Source organism: Myiozetetes cayanensis, unplaced genomic scaffold, assembly GCF_022539395.1.
Source record: "Myiozetetes cayanensis isolate MyiCay16 unplaced genomic scaffold, myiCay2020 scf3, whole genome shotgun sequence".
Lineage (NCBI taxonomy): Eukaryota > Metazoa > Chordata > Aves > Passeriformes > Tyrannidae > Myiozetetes > Myiozetetes cayanensis.
In genome coordinates, this window is record NW_026087521.1 from 35,259,916 (window position 1) to 35,276,688 (window position 16,773).

The 16,773-nt window shown below is 37.2% G+C and overlaps 1 protein-coding gene across 3 annotated transcripts in view; it reads left to right on the forward strand.

Annotated features, from left to right (window-relative positions):
- The window catches only part of FRS2 (fibroblast growth factor receptor substrate 2), a 52,617-nt gene extending 36,188 nt beyond the window's left edge, over window positions 1-16,429 (forward strand). For 2 of the 3 annotated variants that reach the window (XM_050324708.1, XM_050324709.1), the window contains exons 3-7: window positions 442-533; window positions 2,295-2,481; window positions 5,462-5,620; window positions 6,458-6,621; window positions 8,976-16,429. In XM_050324708.1, the coding sequence (XP_050180665.1) occupies window positions 468-533; window positions 2,295-2,481; window positions 5,462-5,620; window positions 6,458-6,621; window positions 8,976-9,926 (1,527 nt within the window). In that variant the 5' untranslated portion in view covers window positions 442-467 and the 3' untranslated portion in view covers window positions 9,927-16,429. Of the gene's footprint in view, window positions 1-441; window positions 534-2,294; window positions 2,482-4,762; window positions 4,795-5,461; window positions 5,621-6,457; window positions 6,622-8,975 lie in introns of those variants that run through there. The other variant, XM_050324710.1, reaches the window with a different exon arrangement.
- The last annotated feature ends 344 nt before the right edge of the window (window positions 16,430-16,773 follow it).

The window sequence follows — 16,773 nt, forward strand, 5'->3', positions numbered from 1 at the left end:
GCCTGGTAACCTCCTACAACCCAGGGCTTTTAGGGGCGGCTCTAGGGCTGTGCTCAGCAGCCTGAGCCAGGGAGTGCTCATTTAGGCCCCAGTTTAGGAGATGAAAATCATACTCCATAAGTTATTGGTTTTTGTTTTCCCCCAAGCTGCTACCATGGGAATTAAGGTGACAGATCAGATGTGTCTGTTTGGTAGTAACCTCAGGTTGAGTTATTGGTAGGACTTTAACAGCTCAGTGTTGCCACTCCTTAATGCCAAATCTAACTTAACTACTATACTTGTAGTATCTATGTTGATTTCTTGTTACTTATGGTTGCAAAATTCATCGGGAAGAATTGTAATTTCAGAGAGTAATTTGCACTGGGTTGTTTTGTTGATGCTACTCTATTTTTACTTCTACTAAATGATCATTTTGTTGGTTGTTTTTTTTTTTCCCTTTAGAGATCAGATGGTCTTCTAAAGAAGTCATGGGTAGCTGTTGTAGCTGTCCAGATAAAGAAACTGTCCCAGATAACCACCGAAACAAGTTTAAGGTATGCAACTTATGTGGTATGCTGTGAATTATTTTGTTGCTTTCTTGCAGAGTAGGTCTGGGATTGAAAAAAATTAAATTAAAATAGAGTGCAGATTTCTGACTAATTGAAACATTGCAGAGTTTGCAGGTGTCTGTGGTTGGCAGGTTTCTCCTGCCCCTTTGAGGGATCCTCTCTTACTAGTAGTGACAGGAATTCCCTAGATAGGGTAGGCTTTTTAGGACAGTTTTGATCTTTAGGAGGGAGAAGAAGCCCTGTGCTTTGATCCATCTCCATTTCAGTTGGTAGGGGCCAAGTAAGTGTTGTTGTCTCTGGAAGGGTACAGAAGTTAGGAAAGTAGTTGTAAGCATAAGGGAAGAGCTATTAGAGAAGTGTAATTGTGAACCTGAATGCAGAGTCAGCAATAGAAAATTTTAGGACTGCTGATTTTACTTGAAGGTCACTCCTCATTGTAGCATTTTGAGAACTTTTGCCCTTTACTTGGAAGAAATTTATTTCTAAATGTGCTTTTGTCCCATATATCTCTGGAATTTATAAGCTTGTGAACACTTGTTCGTATGCTTCACATGCTAAACATGAAGCTGCTGAAGTCAGTGACTTTAAGTAAACATACCTTTGTATAGTCACACAAGTCAGATTTGCTTCTGTGCTCCAAACTCTCAGTGAGTTGACAAAGGAATGTAATGCTTCCATAGTGAAAAACGATTCATGTGTTGCCTTAGGGAAATGTTTAATATTGTCAGTAAAGAAAGCTGAAGGATAAAATATTTCTCTGTTTTCTTGCTCTTTATGCATTTGACATCACTTTGTGTAACTAGTTCCTAATTTTCTCCTTGTAGAATTTCTCTATTGTTTGGATTGCTGATTTAGCAGCAGGAGGGAGAAGATGAAAGAATGCAATTTGCAAAATGAAGAAAATTGGCATAAGCCTCAGTGGCAGATGAAACTACTCCTAATTCTTTTCAATTGACTAGATTTCAAGTTGAAAATGTCTCTTTAAGGAGTAACATTAATTCCATAGGGAAAATTTTTGGTAGCTTTTTTAGTGAATAACAAAGAATCCCACTAAAAGCAGCACTGTGAGATAAAATACATGCAGGGGAAAATATATATTGTCCAAATTCTGTAAAGGATCCAGATGACCTCAAAATGGTTTAAAAGCAGAAAGGAATAAGAGTTGAAGCTTTATACTCATGTTTTCACACAAGATACCTATAGGGTATTTGAGGCTTTTTGTTGACTTTAAAAAGGCAGCAAAATATCTAAAATTGTTGGGTGAGTCAGCACAGTGCAAGGCTATACATGTATGTAAGGCAGCTTTATCTTGGAGCCACTTTACCCTTTTTCATTCCTTTTCCCAACTGTAAGTGGGGTTATATGACAAAGCAAATACCTTTTTTTCTAGAAATGGGGCTCTAAGAGATTTCATTATCTGAGGAATGCCTCATGCATGTGGAAATACTAGAATATGTACATAAAGCCAGTTTAAAAAAAAGTATTTGACTTATTAATCTCTTCCACTTTAAATTTCTCATCAGGATTTACAGTAATGTTAGACAGTCTCATTTGTACTGCTTTTAAATAAGTATTATTTTAATTTTTTTAATTCTGGGTTGGGGGAGCAAAGGAACTAGTTTGGTGAAGTGTTCTTTGTTTGTTTGTTTTTAATAAAAACTTTTACTTCAAGGATCTAGATTATTAGAAATGGTATCGTTTCTCAAAAGACTACTTACCTAATACTTTTTAATATCTTTTTTATAGGTTATTAATGTGGATGATGATGGTAATGAACTGGGTTCTGGCATAATGGAACTTACAGATACAGAATTGATTTTGTACACCCGTAAAAGGGACTCTGTAAAATGGCACTACCTCTGTCTCCGTCGCTATGGCTATGACTCAAATCTTTTCTCTTTTGAAAGTGGTCGAAGGTGTCAAACTGGACAAGGTATGTGGAAATTTTGTATATAAAGATTTTGGAAATTTATTTGATGTTGGAAGATATTTACCAGTCCTTTGGCAAGGGTTGTAAAGGCTATAGTTCTATATGTGAATGTGGTTTCTGGAAAAAAATCACATTATGAGGAATGAGTTTTTGAATTGCACATAGTTTTTGGCACTGTAGGTCTGGAGGACTTGAAGCTTCTATGTGTGAATACTTTTGGTCAGCTTAAGAGGTGGTTTTGACAGGGAAATTCTCCTGCCTCAGAGGTTGACTTGACTTTAAGGGGGAGGCAGTGGAATCTGGAACTGTGGAGGAATCTCTTCAGAATTCAAAGAATTCTCTGTTTTTAGATTTTAAAAGACTGATATGAACTGGATGTCCCCACCTTATTATTTTCTTCAGTAACATGCTTGTGTTTCATCCTCTTCCTAAAGCAAATACCACTTTCATTTATATCAATGACATAATTCTCAAATTTTTACATGTTTTGGCATGACCTGTGCATACTTCACCTATGCTCAGTTATTTTCTGTGTGGCTTTCACTGGAAGAAAGTTACCTTTCCAGTTCCCAGACCATGCCTGCCTTGGCCAAGGTTGGCTGCCTCTGAGAAGATTTAGGCTTCTCTCTTCACTGCAGCAGTCCCTGGGGAGGATGTTTCAGTTGAGGTCTTGGCCTCATTTTGTACCTTTCTACTGTGAAGTGGCTGTGTGTAGCTGGAATTTTTATGTATTCATATGTTGTAAAATTAAGTTGCAATTTTTTACAAATTTTTAACATTTACTAGTGGTTTTTATCAACAACAATATTTAGAAACTACAATTTTTGGTTTTTAATTTCAATGTAAAAAAATCAGGAAGATGAAAGAACTTGATCATAAATAAACCTGCATTGCCTGAGCAGAGGTAAAGGCAGACAAATTCTTTTTTGTAAGTGTTTTAGAAGACATTCTCAGTTCATCTCCTAATGAGAAATGGAGACGTTTTCAAATGTCACAATACTAAAATAAATTTTCAGAAGGTAATAAACTTTGTTTTGAAGATAATCACTGTAATTGATTTTGCAGGTTTAATTTATTGCTTCTTTTAAACATTGAAAAAAGATACTAATAATATTTAATTGAAAATACTAATTTGAAGGTTCTTTTCCACAGTCTATTAGCAAGTGTGCAGAATTTTCCACCAAGTCTAATTGACTTCTCTGCTTTCCTCCCAATTACTTTATTCTTTTTTTTTTTTTAACAGAGAAGATTAAGCAGGTTGTGTAAGCAGCAACCCTTTCCTCCCTCTTTTGTTTCTTGACTTTCTTATGTAATATTAAAATACTGTGAATATTGAGAAAAAAGAAATCTGGCAGAAAATGTTCTTTGCTGCCCTTTTGCAATGGAGCATTGTTCCAGAGACCTACACTGGGTTTTGTGGGCACAGTTGCAAAACCTCATCTTCACTTCGTGTATTGACTGAGTTTTTCATATGAGAATTCACTGAATACTGCCCAGCAACTTCTTGCATTAGCCAGTATTCTTGTTTGAGTTTTCCCTTTAATCTCAAACTGTATCTATTGAAAAGTTGTCAGAGTGCACTGATGGTGAAACATTGAGTTTGTGCTAGGTGTTAAAAAACTTGAAGACATGTTTTAGGAGCACAGCTAATAGATAATTCAGGATAGAAAACTTGGAGAAGCTGGTGTGTCACCATGTTGTGTGACAGATCACAGGGTACTTAATGTGAATATATTTAAAAGCAGCTGAATTTCTTGGAAACATGCTGGGAGCTTTACAAGCTTGTGAACCTAGATTTTTTTAAATTCTATTTTTTGTCCGTTAAGATTTAAGTATCGAGTGTGAATTTTCAGAAATACACAAAATATTAAACATAGACTATTGTACTTGAGCTGGATCATGGGTCAGGGAATTATAGTAGTAGAAGCTCTGTAGCTGCAGTGTTGCAAGCATGAAGCTTATTCAGTGCACCAGCTCAGTATTAATCATTGAGCGTCATTCCTCCTAGCCCACTTGGTATTCCCAGGTGGGTTTTTGTGAACCTCTGCCACGTGGAGCATTTCTGGTAGTTCTGATCTGTCACAGTTCTGCGTCCCTAAATAAATACATGATGATAGTAATTGCCAGCATATACACGTAACTGCACTTACAGTAGGAGAAGCTATATAGGTAGGTAGTTTTTAGTAAAGAGTGTTTTATGATTGTAATACTCACTTTGAAAAATGAGCACCTGCACCCACGTTTAACAAGCATGTCAACTTTAACTTCATGCTTTCAATGGAAGAATAATCCAAAGCTGCGACTTTGCTGGTGAGGGTAAGTTGGGACGCTCCCTGCTGTTCAAAGGCAAAGTGGCACAATACACACACAAAATACACGGTATTGCTGCTAACTTTGTGTTCTGTGTCTATTAGCCTAAAGCAATTAGTTTGTTACTGTCTGTTTCACACAGTTTGTCTTACTAGCTTTTCATTTTAATCCTCTTTAAGAAACTAAGCTTCTACCCAGTGTTTAAATCCTTTTTTTTGTTGTGCAGGTATCTTCTTTTTATGGTTATGTAATAGAAATCCAGTTTAGGAAATATGACCTTGTAGCATCACTGTAGTTACATTTAAAGATTTTTTAAAATTGTATTTATTTAGTAGGTATCCTTTTTATGAGTTTAAAAGAAAGAATCTTGTAGGGTTTTCCCCCCCCTCATTTAGCACTCAAAGCCTAGTTTTGCTCTTAACTGAATCAGTTTTCTGTTCTAATTTAACTTTTGGTGCATGGGATTCTTACTCTTCTATGAGATAACCACTTTAAAGGTTCTCACAGTAACTTTGTGTGTTTTGGTACAGTAAAAATTTCATAACGTTTTTGCTTCATTAACAGGTATTCATTATGTGGATTCCAGTTCTATTTCTTGAAAGTTACATATATTGTAAGGCATGTTTCTTAGTTAAAGGATTTTTAATTTGTGTGTGTGTGTGTGTATTTGTAGGAATCTTTGCCTTTAAATGTGCCCGGGCAGAAGAGCTATTTAACATGTTACAAGAGATAATGCAGAATAATAGCATAAATGTAGTAGAAGAACCAGTAGTAGAAAGGAATAATCATCAAACTGAATTGGAAGTTCCAAGAACCCCTCGAACACCTACCAGTAAGTATGGTTCTACTGTCAGATGACATACCTGAATATAACGTGCTACTTAGCTGAAAATAGCATTTGATTAAAAAGAAAACTAATTTAAAGCTGAGACTAACTACCAGTAATGCATTCTCTTGAGGTCCTTGCTGAGGATTCTCTTTTGAGAACCCTGAGTCTTGGAAGCAGAACTGCCATAGTAAAGTTCTTCATCTCTAAGAAATAAGTTTTAGTAACTTAGTTGTTGCACGAGAACACTTACACCTGTTGAATATCAACGTGTTTTACCTGTAGCATTTCTGAGAAATGTTAATGTTGGGCAATGTTCCAACCTTTTAATTATGGGAAAAAAGTACTGGTAAAATCACATGGACAGTGGCTCTGAAATCTTTCTTTTGCTCAGAGTAGGTGGACAGGCAGACTAGAGTGCTTTCAAAAGTACCAGAAGATTTTAGGTAATCTCATGCAGATAGCTTGATATTTGAAACTAGGAATTCCAGGTAATTGATAATTTTAGAGAAGTGGAAGCTTAGTTAAATAAATCTCTGTTTGTCAGGAAGACACGTTAATGGTAGAAAGTTGGATAGGGAGCTTAGTGGGAGGACTGCAGTGTGTAATACACCCAGGTTTCAGTCGTTGCTTCAGTCATGTTTCCCAGTAAATACTGGGATGCTATTCTCTGCTCTCTGTTTCCTTCCTCCAAGCAAAATTGAACCTTGTGAATATTTAATACTGTTTTACATATTTTAATTTCCCTTTTGAAATTTGAAAATTAATGTATAAAGCATCTTACTAATATACAGTAAAATGTTCTATTTTAATATGGTTTTGCTTGTTTTCTAATTGAATCAGCTCCTGGGTTCAATGCACAAAGTTTACCTAATGGCTATCCCAGATACCCATCTTTTGGAGATGCTTCATCACATCCTTCCAGCAGACATCCTTCTGTCGGAAGTGCACGCCTCCCCTCTGTCGGTGAAGAATCAACACATCCTTTACTTGTAGCAGAAGAGCAAGTGAGTATTTTTTTCCCCCTCCTAGAACTTATGTTCCACATTACTTTCAATTTTCTAATGATTTTTCTGTAGGCTTTCACTTGTGTTGTTCAGTATCAGGTGTAATGTATTTCTACCATATTTTAACTACCTCAGAAAAGTGTTTATTATATTATTTTTATTATATTTTGCCTCTTTAAAATGATACTTTGTAGGATAGCTTCATATTTATATACAAATAAAGATATAGAAAGAATATTTTTGCATTATACTCTTTTCAAAAATTTCAGTAATTATATTTAAACACAAGTAATTGTACGTTATAATGAGAGATCCTGGTCAAAAAGCTTCTTTATATGTAAGTCTTATATTTGGCAAATAGAAATCGTGGAATATTTTAGGTTAGAAGGAACCTTTAGTCCTCTGGATCAAATTTTTAAGTTAGAGACAGCTGCACAGAGCCTCATCCCGGTCATGTTTTTAATACTGCAAACAAGGGGATTCTACAGAATCTGAGCCATGTGTACCAGTGTTTCACCACCTTTGTAGTGAAAACATTTCTCCCTAATATGTAATCAGAGTTTTTCTTGCTACAGCTGTTGTCCACTGTCCACTGCCTTTTGCTGAATATCTCCGAAAAGAGTCTGGCTCTGTCTTCTTTATATGTTAGGTAATTGAAAATAGCTAGTAGGTGGTTCCCTGGCCTTTTCATTAAGGCAGAACAAAGATGGTGCTCTCAGCTTCTCCTTGTGTGTCACATGCTCCAGCCCTCCACTGGATTTGCTCCAGTATGGTAATGTCTGTCTTGTACTGAGGAGCTCAGATTCCGTCTCACAAGAACTGAGTTGATGGTAATAACCATGTTCCTTAACCTACTGACTGTGCTACTGCCAACACAAACCAGTGCAAGTTTGTTTTTTCATGCTGCTGACTCACATTTGAGTTACCATCCACCCAGACCCCCAGCTTTGCTGCAAGGCTACTTTTCAATTCAGTTGGTGTCTAGCCTGTTTGTTGGTAGTGTTCCATACCAGGCACTGGCCTTTGCATTTGCTGTTGCTGAGGTTTCTATGAGGTCAGTTCTCCAGGCTGCTGAGATCCCTCTCAGTGGAAAGCCTACCAGTCTGGGAAAGACTGAAAACTCTCAGAGGGTGTGTTCCTTCTCATCATTCAGGTTGCTGATGATGATGTTAGTCAAGTTTAATAATGTCATGTGTTTTAGGAAGATTTTTGTGTGTGACAAGAAGCGGTGTTGGAAACTATAGAGGGTAACCAGAGCAGAGTGCAGTGAACTGTCTTGTGGGAAAGGATTTGTTAGGAGCCACCACAGAAGAGTTTAGGTGTTATTGTTGGAGTTACTGAAGAGTAAATGAGTTAAAGTATCAGTGTAGGATTCAAGTGAGCTGTAAATAACACTTCAGCCAGGAGGGCTTGACAGAGAGGTTTGGAAGGTTACACGACTGCTACTGTCAAATACTACTTTTGCTTTTTGGGTATCCAGACATAGAATTAAAATTTAGAGAAAGAATCTGGTCTTTTCCATTCAGCCTTGTGTTGATCCACTTTGGGAAATTGGAGGGATAACCTAGTAGTGTATTTCTGCCTTTCCTAGTGGCATATGGTGACAACTCCTGCTTCTATTTAATTCTGAGTGCCACTCTTCATATGGAATTATATATTTTTCTACTTCAGTTTCTGTTATTAAGAGGCTGTTGGCTCTTGAAGAAAGAAAGGACTGTTCTTCCAGTAGACCCAACCTCTCTTTTTGTTGCTGCAATAGTACACAAGGCAAAAAAGCCTGAGGGTTTTTTTTAGGTCTCTCTATGGTTTGGTTTGGTTTGGGTTGGGTTTTTTTTTTTCTTTTATGGGCAGTGAGTTTCCTTTGCATTGTGGAAATTACAAAGACAAATTTAGCAAAGTAACTGTTGGTCACTGTCATGGTAAGGGACAACAAAGTAAAGCTCTCACTGATCTGTCCATGTGAAGTAATGAGCTAATGGATGTAATGAAGTAAGGAGCCGCCCAAGTTTGCCCTGATCAGAGCAAAGCTCTAATAGAACCTGAAAAGTGAGAATGAGAGTACAACTGAGATAAAACATCAAATAAAGCTAATTATTAATCTAAAATATAAATTCTATTCTTTTGTTATAGTAGCATTAACAAAACCAACAACAAAATTTCAGGGGAAAAAACCAAAACTGACCACAGTTCAACAAAATGTGAGAGGTGACCTTACACTTAGCACTTACCATAACAAGATTTTATTTTCAAGTATTTTTATTTGAAAAGTGGGGAGCTAAGAAAGAAAGAAATTTGGAGGGGAAAAAAAAGGCACAAAGAGCATTTGAATCTCCTTTTTTTTCTTCCTCTTTTAGGTGCACACTTACGTCAACACTACTGGAGTACAAGAAGAAAGAAAAAATCGATCGAGTGTGCATGTGCCACTGGAATCAAAGCTTTCAAACACTGAAATAACTAAAGTGAAAGAAGATCAGATGTGTACTGATGACAGAGATGCTCAGGTTCTCCTGGAGCCTGAAGGAGTCAAATTTGTTTTAGGACCAACACCTGTTCAAAGGCAGTTAATGGAAAGAGAGAAACTGGAGCAACTTGGGAGAGATCAAGTTAGCGGCAGCAGCACAAACAACACTGAATGGGACACTGGGTATGACAGTGATGAACGTAGAGAAACACCATCTGGTAATAAACTGGTGTATGAAAATATAAATAGGTTATCAATCCCTAGTGCCTCAGGGGTCAGGAGAGGTCGCTTGACATCAACCAGTACCTCAGACACCCAGAACATTAACAACTCTGCTCAGAGGAGAACTGCGCTGTTGAACTATGAGAACTTGCCATCCTTGCCTCCTGTTTGGGAAGCCCGCAAGCTGAGTAGAGATGAAGATGACAGTTTAGGACCAAAGACCCCATCTCTGAATGGCTACCACAATAACCTAGATCTAATGCATAATTATGTCAATACAGAGAATGTAACAGTACCACCAAGTGCTCATAAAGTAGAATTTACACGACGTCGGGACTGTACGCCAACAGTCTTTAACTTCGACATTAGGCGTCCAAGTTTAGAACACAGGCAGCTCAACTACATACAGGTTGACTTGGAAGGTGGTAGTGACTCTGACAACCCTCAGACTCCAAAAACCCCCACCACTCCACTTCCGCAGACGCCAACCAGGCGCACAGAGCTGTATGCTGTGATAGACATTGAAAGAACTGCTGCTATGTCAAGCTTGCAAAAAGCACTGCCCCGAGATGATGGTACTTCTAGGAAAACTAGACATAACAGTACTGACCTGCCTATGTGAGCCTGGGAAGCATTGAATCATTTGCACCTTTTGTGAAGTTTATAACATTGAAGATGCGAGTACTTTGCATTTCTTAACACTAATGCCTTTTATAGACTAATAGAACTTCTTCTGCATACTTCATGTACTTGTCTAACTAAAGGGAATTAATGTAGAGCAAGTATTCATCTAGGTAACACTATTTCATTCTACAGTAGAAGTAATTACTGCATAGCAGCATCACCACCTTTCACAGTGCCTCTTTAATTGATTAGAGTCTGAGTGACATGCTGGTTTTGAATTTATAAATATTCTGGTCTGGTGCCTATACTCATTAATGGCATTTATAACACTTTTTAAAGCCTCTTGATATGTGCATTATTGGCAGGTAAACCTAATCTTTCAATATACATATCTTATGTTCATTTCTCATTGAAGTGGTTCCTCCAGAATGAAATGTATGTAATACGCTAATTCACTCAGTTTGACTCACACAAGATACATTGGTTCATCTCAAGGAATATAAACACCACACCTTTTTTGTCTGTGGGCAAGAAGGCCTCTAATTCCTGACGGTTTTCTCAACTTGTGTGATTTTTGAGAGGTCACATTGATGCTCGTTGATCAGAGCTATAAACACATCTAAATCCAGCCTTAAGCTCCTTCCGCTAGAATAGAATTCCAAGTCGCATATCAAATTCCCTGTGAAATCTGGCAAAATTGTAATCCCATTAGCGTTTTGGGTTTTTTTTGTGAAGGAATTCACAGGTGGGCTGTATGAATTAAGGCTCTCTTGTCATTTCTTAGTTCAGTGTCCTTTCCTTTCTTTGCATTTGTATGTTTCTTTTTTATTTGTTCCATAATGTCTTGTTTTAAAAGTCAAAATTTTGTACATAGCTTTAATTATTGTTCAGGGTCGTATATGTGTTTGTCTTACTCTCTGCATTTGACAAAGAAAGACTCTTGAAGGTCAAATAGTTGTCTTTTGTCCAGTGTTCTACTTTTTTATGCCTGACAGAAATATCCCAGCTCTCCAGCAGCATGCATTATTGCACAACTGGAAAGGTTTATTATGCAGTTATTGTCTTCCTCTAAAGCATCAAACACAGGTTACACGGGAGGCAGGGTACTGGACTTGATAGTTCTTTATAGAAAGTTGTACATTCTAGCAGTGTGCATCCATAGGTGATAGTGTACTTTAATTTAGAAAGATATGTAGTAAATTATCTGAAGGTAGTATTATCTACAAGCATAATTCTTTTCCTTTTGCAGTTGGTGAATTTGGTCACAACGATGGCTGCTCAGTGTTACAGGTACATCCAGGTAGAATGTTCTTCGTTGAATACGCCAGATGCACCCTTAGAAGTTTTTATTTTGTTTAGTTTATTAATACTCTGAATAATCTTAGAATTCTGGCAGTATTGCAGGCGCACCTTGGTACTAGCAGTAGAAGAGATTGCTCTTGAGCCTGTAATTGCAAAGGAACTGACACTTGTGTGAACTGGTATGATGTAAAATAACCCCTGAACTGTGAGGAAAAATATGCACGAAAAGCCATTCGGAGATCCGGAAAAGCATTAAGGGTCTTCATGCAATATTTGAATTGAAGTTTTATAAAAAAAAAACCTAGTTGTTTTCAGTCTTTTAAATTGGTGTGTATTTCTGTTCCTCTTTTTCCTTTGGTCTTCTCTTGTTTAGTAGTGGCAGCAGTAGTAGCACCTGAAATACATGTCTTGCCACACCATTAGCTGTTATCAGGCAACCTTTTCACTCTGACTTTCATTATTTTTTACAGACTGTATGGTACTGAAATACCAGATGCACAAAGACCATAATTTGCAGAAGTAAAAGATGGGAGTCACTGAGACCATTATGAGGAACTTAAATGAAATTTAAGAAAAAAAATCAATCCTCATTAATGATTTCGTGATCAGCCTCTGCATATTCTTGTGATAGGCTTGCTGACTTGGTACTCAGAAAGGTAATGACTACCTAAAGCTAGGCATTTTACAGGTCTGCAGTCTCTTGAAAGGAGCCAGGTGGGGGTCAGCCTCTTCTCCAAGGCAACTAATGATGGGACAAGAGGACATAGTCTTGAGCTGCACCAGGGCAGGTTTACATTGAACATTAGCACGAAATTCTTCACAGAAAGTACAAGTAGACATTGGAATGGGCTGCCCAGAGAGGTGGTGGAGTCACCATCCCTGGAGGTGTTTAAGGAAAGACTGAATGTGGCACTGAGTGCCATGGTCTAGTTGACGAGGTGGTGTTTGGTCATAGGTTGAACTAGATGATCTCAGAGGTCTTCTCCAACTTAATTGATTCTGTGATTCTGTAAGTGTTCCCACACATCTTTGCCATTGCCTCACCTTATGCTATGGACCGGTCTTGGTCTGTACTGAAGAGAAATTACCATACATTGCAAAATACTTCCTGGGTTAATAATACTGGTGTGATTCTTGCTCTTAGTGTATAGCTCACTAAAGTTTGTGAGCTGAACTAACGCTTCAGCCTGTGTTTTGAGACAAACGTCTTCGATCTAACTAGCTGCTTAGAAATATTTGGTCCTCAACTGTACAGTTTGGACAAATTATTTGGACCTTAAAAACACACCTGTGAGGCAGGGAAGTAATATTCTTAACTGCCAAATATAGAAACAGGTTTCAGGTAAATTGTAAGTGACCTGCTGAAATTTCAACAACCAGGCATATCTCTCCTTAGTTCCAGTGCACTGTCCTATGCGTTTAGTCTCAGTAGTTTCAGATAAAAGGAATGGTCTGAGAATTTTTTTATCTTGTTGCAAGTTTCACAGTGTTTTCCTAGCTCTGGTCCCCAGAATTGAGAACATACTGAAATTTCAATTTTTGTAGCCTTAATTATACTAACAAGTCTGATGACATACTTTCCAAGACTACTTTTTTAACCTCTTACTTTTTACAGGTGGGATAATGCTTTCTCTTTTTGTGTATGCTGCAAACATAGAGTAGTCCCTGTTACCCACACTACTCATCTTTAGCATTCCTTTTTTTCTGCCCCTTGAAGTAGATGCAGTTGCAATGCACTTTACCCTTTTAGACTTGGTAAAAATATTTTTTTAAATTTTTCTTTTAAAGGCTGTGATGTTAGATTTAGTTTCTGTAATCTAGGATTCAGTTTTCATCTGAAATCTCTCCACAGTATTTAGATCATATTTATTTTGGGCCCACAGGTATATAGACCGAGAAACTACAATGATTGGGGAAAGACAGACATTAGTGTATCTTTTAAACACGGAAACTGAGTGGGTAAAAAAGATGAAATGGTGACCAAAACTACATAATAAAGATTGTACTAGAAATACAGGCAGTGAGAATTTAATCCATTGTTATATCAGGAAAATAATCTTTTGTTTCCTCCAGTAAATACATTTTGCATGTGACAAGGGTTGAATGTGATGGTGTGCATTGAAGCACTATTTCTGTTCCTTATAAAGTCTGCAGAGCTTTTATAGAAAACTTAAGTGTTCGAGGAGACATTTCATATAATAAATTGCTTAAATCCCCCTGTTGTGTGTGTCCCCATCCCCAGATGTTTGGATATTTGTGTGTGTGTTTACACCTCTGACTGGAGCTTGGGTGTAAAAAAGGTCACAGAAATGTGTAAGCTGTACAAAGTCCAAAAGAGTGTCAGAGCTGCTTTGGTATGTGACAGACCAGCAGTTGATTTTGCTAGTTTTATAACAGTATGTATTGGCTCAAAATCTGGCTGTCCTTGCTTTTGTTTAATATTTAACCACGTCTCAATGAGACAGAGTTAGGAGAGAGCAGATTGTTTTTATTCATTGTTGGTGAAGTAAAAATGGAAGTTCTGATTAACGTCAGTTACTACTTTGAGCATATAACGATGTATCTGATTTGGACCTCTATTTCTAAGCAGTATTCTCTTCATGTAAGGTGGGATCAATGGTGAAGTTCAATTTCCACACTGTACTAATTTATTTAATGGATGCAAATAAGATGCAACTGACGGAGTAGGAACTGTAGTGGACTTAAATCTGAAATTCTTCTATTTCCCCTAAAGGAGTTCGGTCCTTCAGTGTGATAAATAGAAGTAGGTGTTTTTGGAATTTAATGATACGATATTTCCCATCTCCTCCTTGAGGTAGCAATTCAGGCATTCATATTGACAGTATTTACTTAATATAAACCTAAGTTCATTTATTATATGTTTATTTTAAATTCATGTACACTCCAAGAAAAAAGGTCCAGAAGAAATTCCACCACAAAAAACTGCGTTAAGATGGAGTCAAGTTTGTTGATGTCCTTCTTACAGAGCATATACGAAAAAGACAGGAAGTCATGAGTTGAGGTTCTTTCACAATCTTTAGGAATTATTTCCTCTTTTGGAAAAGAAAGTGCATCAGAAGAAAAAAAAAAAAAGAAAAAGAGAGCCTAGCATCTGCAACTCCGACCATGCATACATTATTTCTTGTGTTACTGTGCTATAAGGTATGTTACTAAGTCTGTCAGATGTCTTAGGAGGATATTACCCTAACGCAGTGTTTACTCCAGATTAACGCAGTATTTTGTTTGGAAATATGTAGGTGTACAGATAGAATAAGAGAGATAAAGTGGATGAAACAAGGGTTGGACATTTCTATATTTTTATATATTATGAAGGGCATTTTTGAAATTTTTCTTGCAGTTTTAGTAATTATTTAGCGTGGTAATATACATATATTGTGACAGCGTTTTCTGCTATATCCATTACTTTGGTGTAATTCTGTTTTATGTAGCAAATATGTGTATATACAAAGGAGATTATGTAAAAATTATGATTAAAAAAATAGGCTGAAGCCCTTCAGAATAGGGACCGTCTTCCTCTGTGTCTGCAAAGTACTGAATGCCTTGGGGTCTCAGCCAGAGCTCGTGTCTGAGACCCATGGTGACCGAATTGCCAAGCGATGAGTTAGGGGGAAGCAGCTCCTCTACTTCCCATGAGAAGCCTTAGTGCAAAAGGTGCCATGAAGCTTACCTTGCCAATCCCTGGTGCTGGGGCTGTGCTGTTCATGGTCATTCCCAACACCACCTGCCAAGCAACCCCGAGAGCCCAGAGTCCATGTATGCTTTGCTCTGGTCCTTCCCTTTGGCAGTAGGAAAGGAAGTCTGAGAAGGAGGTTTGGTGTCATCAGGGAATCTTCCTTGTTAGCAGGGTGACCCTTCCAGAGCTCATTGGGTCCGCATGCAGCGTCCTTTGAAGCTGAACAAATGACTGATGTTGACTTCAAGGGCCACTGGATGTGTTCCTACAAGATCAAGTTCTGCTGACAGCTCTGTTACACCTGAAGACCTGGTGTCAGGTTCTTCAGGAATGGTCTAAAAATACTGTAAAAATATAAATATATTTAATTACATGTACTGAAAAACAAATCATGTTTGTTGTGGTCAGAGTTCAGATAATTACAGGAATTTTGATTTCTTGGTCATACTTGCATATATATTGTTTTGACTGTTGTGTATGAAAGAGGAAGTGATTCTAAAGTGTGTGAAAGGTTGGGGTTACACCTGTTTTTTAATGGCCATGTTATTTAGGAATGTATGTCAGCGAATTTAAGTCCATAATAATGCAGTTTTTTGCATTAGAACATGTGTGTATATCATACACCCACATTTTATATATAAAATATATTTGGTACTAACTTTGTATTTTCCCTGGAATTTTGCCAAATTGCAAACACAGATGTTCTCACTTGTAAGACTTTGGTACTTAACTGAATGTATAAGAAATGCTCTGGTATGAAAGGAAAGAGTGTTATATGGTGTCCCACAGTACAGGGACTTGACCAGCAGGCACGTTGCCTTTCTCACATCTCGCTTCATTGCAGCATCACCTTTGGTCTCCTCAGAAGCAGTTCTGTGTCTCAGCCAAACTGCAGACAGCTGAATACTGCCCTAGCATGAAAGCTGACTGGTAGGTAGTAAGAATACAGTAGTCACCAGTGTGCCACAAATGCATTTATTAAATGCAGAAATAGACATTTCTAGAAAGGCCAAAATCTTATGTTGTATGTTCCTTTCTTGTCATTACATTGTATCATATTGTAAGATTATTGTATGTCCTAATTTGCATTATAAAATGTTTTTTCCTACTTAAAGGCATAAATATAGCAACTTTGTATAAAGGTAGCTTTCTAGATTTTTATTTCTTTTATATGAAAAAGTCTAAACAGTGGGAGTACCATTGCCAAATTGTTTATAAAATTTCAAGTAATTTTCCCTGTTAAATGAATTTGTTTTTACAAACATTCCGTATTTCTTATACTATGCAGAAAGAGTGTATTTTTATGTCATTCCACATTAATCTTAAAAAATTAATTTCACTTGTTTTAAGCTGCCATTATTGAGAAAGCTTACCAAATGTGCATTTTTAAAAAATGTGTTATGTATTATGACAACATTTTTTCCCCCTTTACCAGTGCCAACTTCATTTGAAAAAAAAGAAATAAATTGTAGCATGGCAATAAACTATTGATTTTACATTAAAAATTGTCTGTGGGTTACTTCAGTATTTTGCAGGGTTAGTGTCGCTGTATTGTCTTTTTTTTTTAATAACCTTTTTTTGCTTTTCTTCAAATCATTGTTTCAGGTACCTGTCTCTGCCCTCCCTGCCTCCATATTGCACTCATTACTCAGTAATAAAAAGACAAACCCAAAACTGAGCATGATGACCTGAAGTCTTTAAATTTGTCTCCAAACTTCTGTTTCATTTTCTGCTAGTTTTCTGTCATGTCTTTGTCATGCACGTAGACTGAGATTTTTTGTCGTGGTAGTAATGTTGCTGTCAATATTGGCTAGTGAATCACATGCCAGCAATTCAATGTGCTACAATT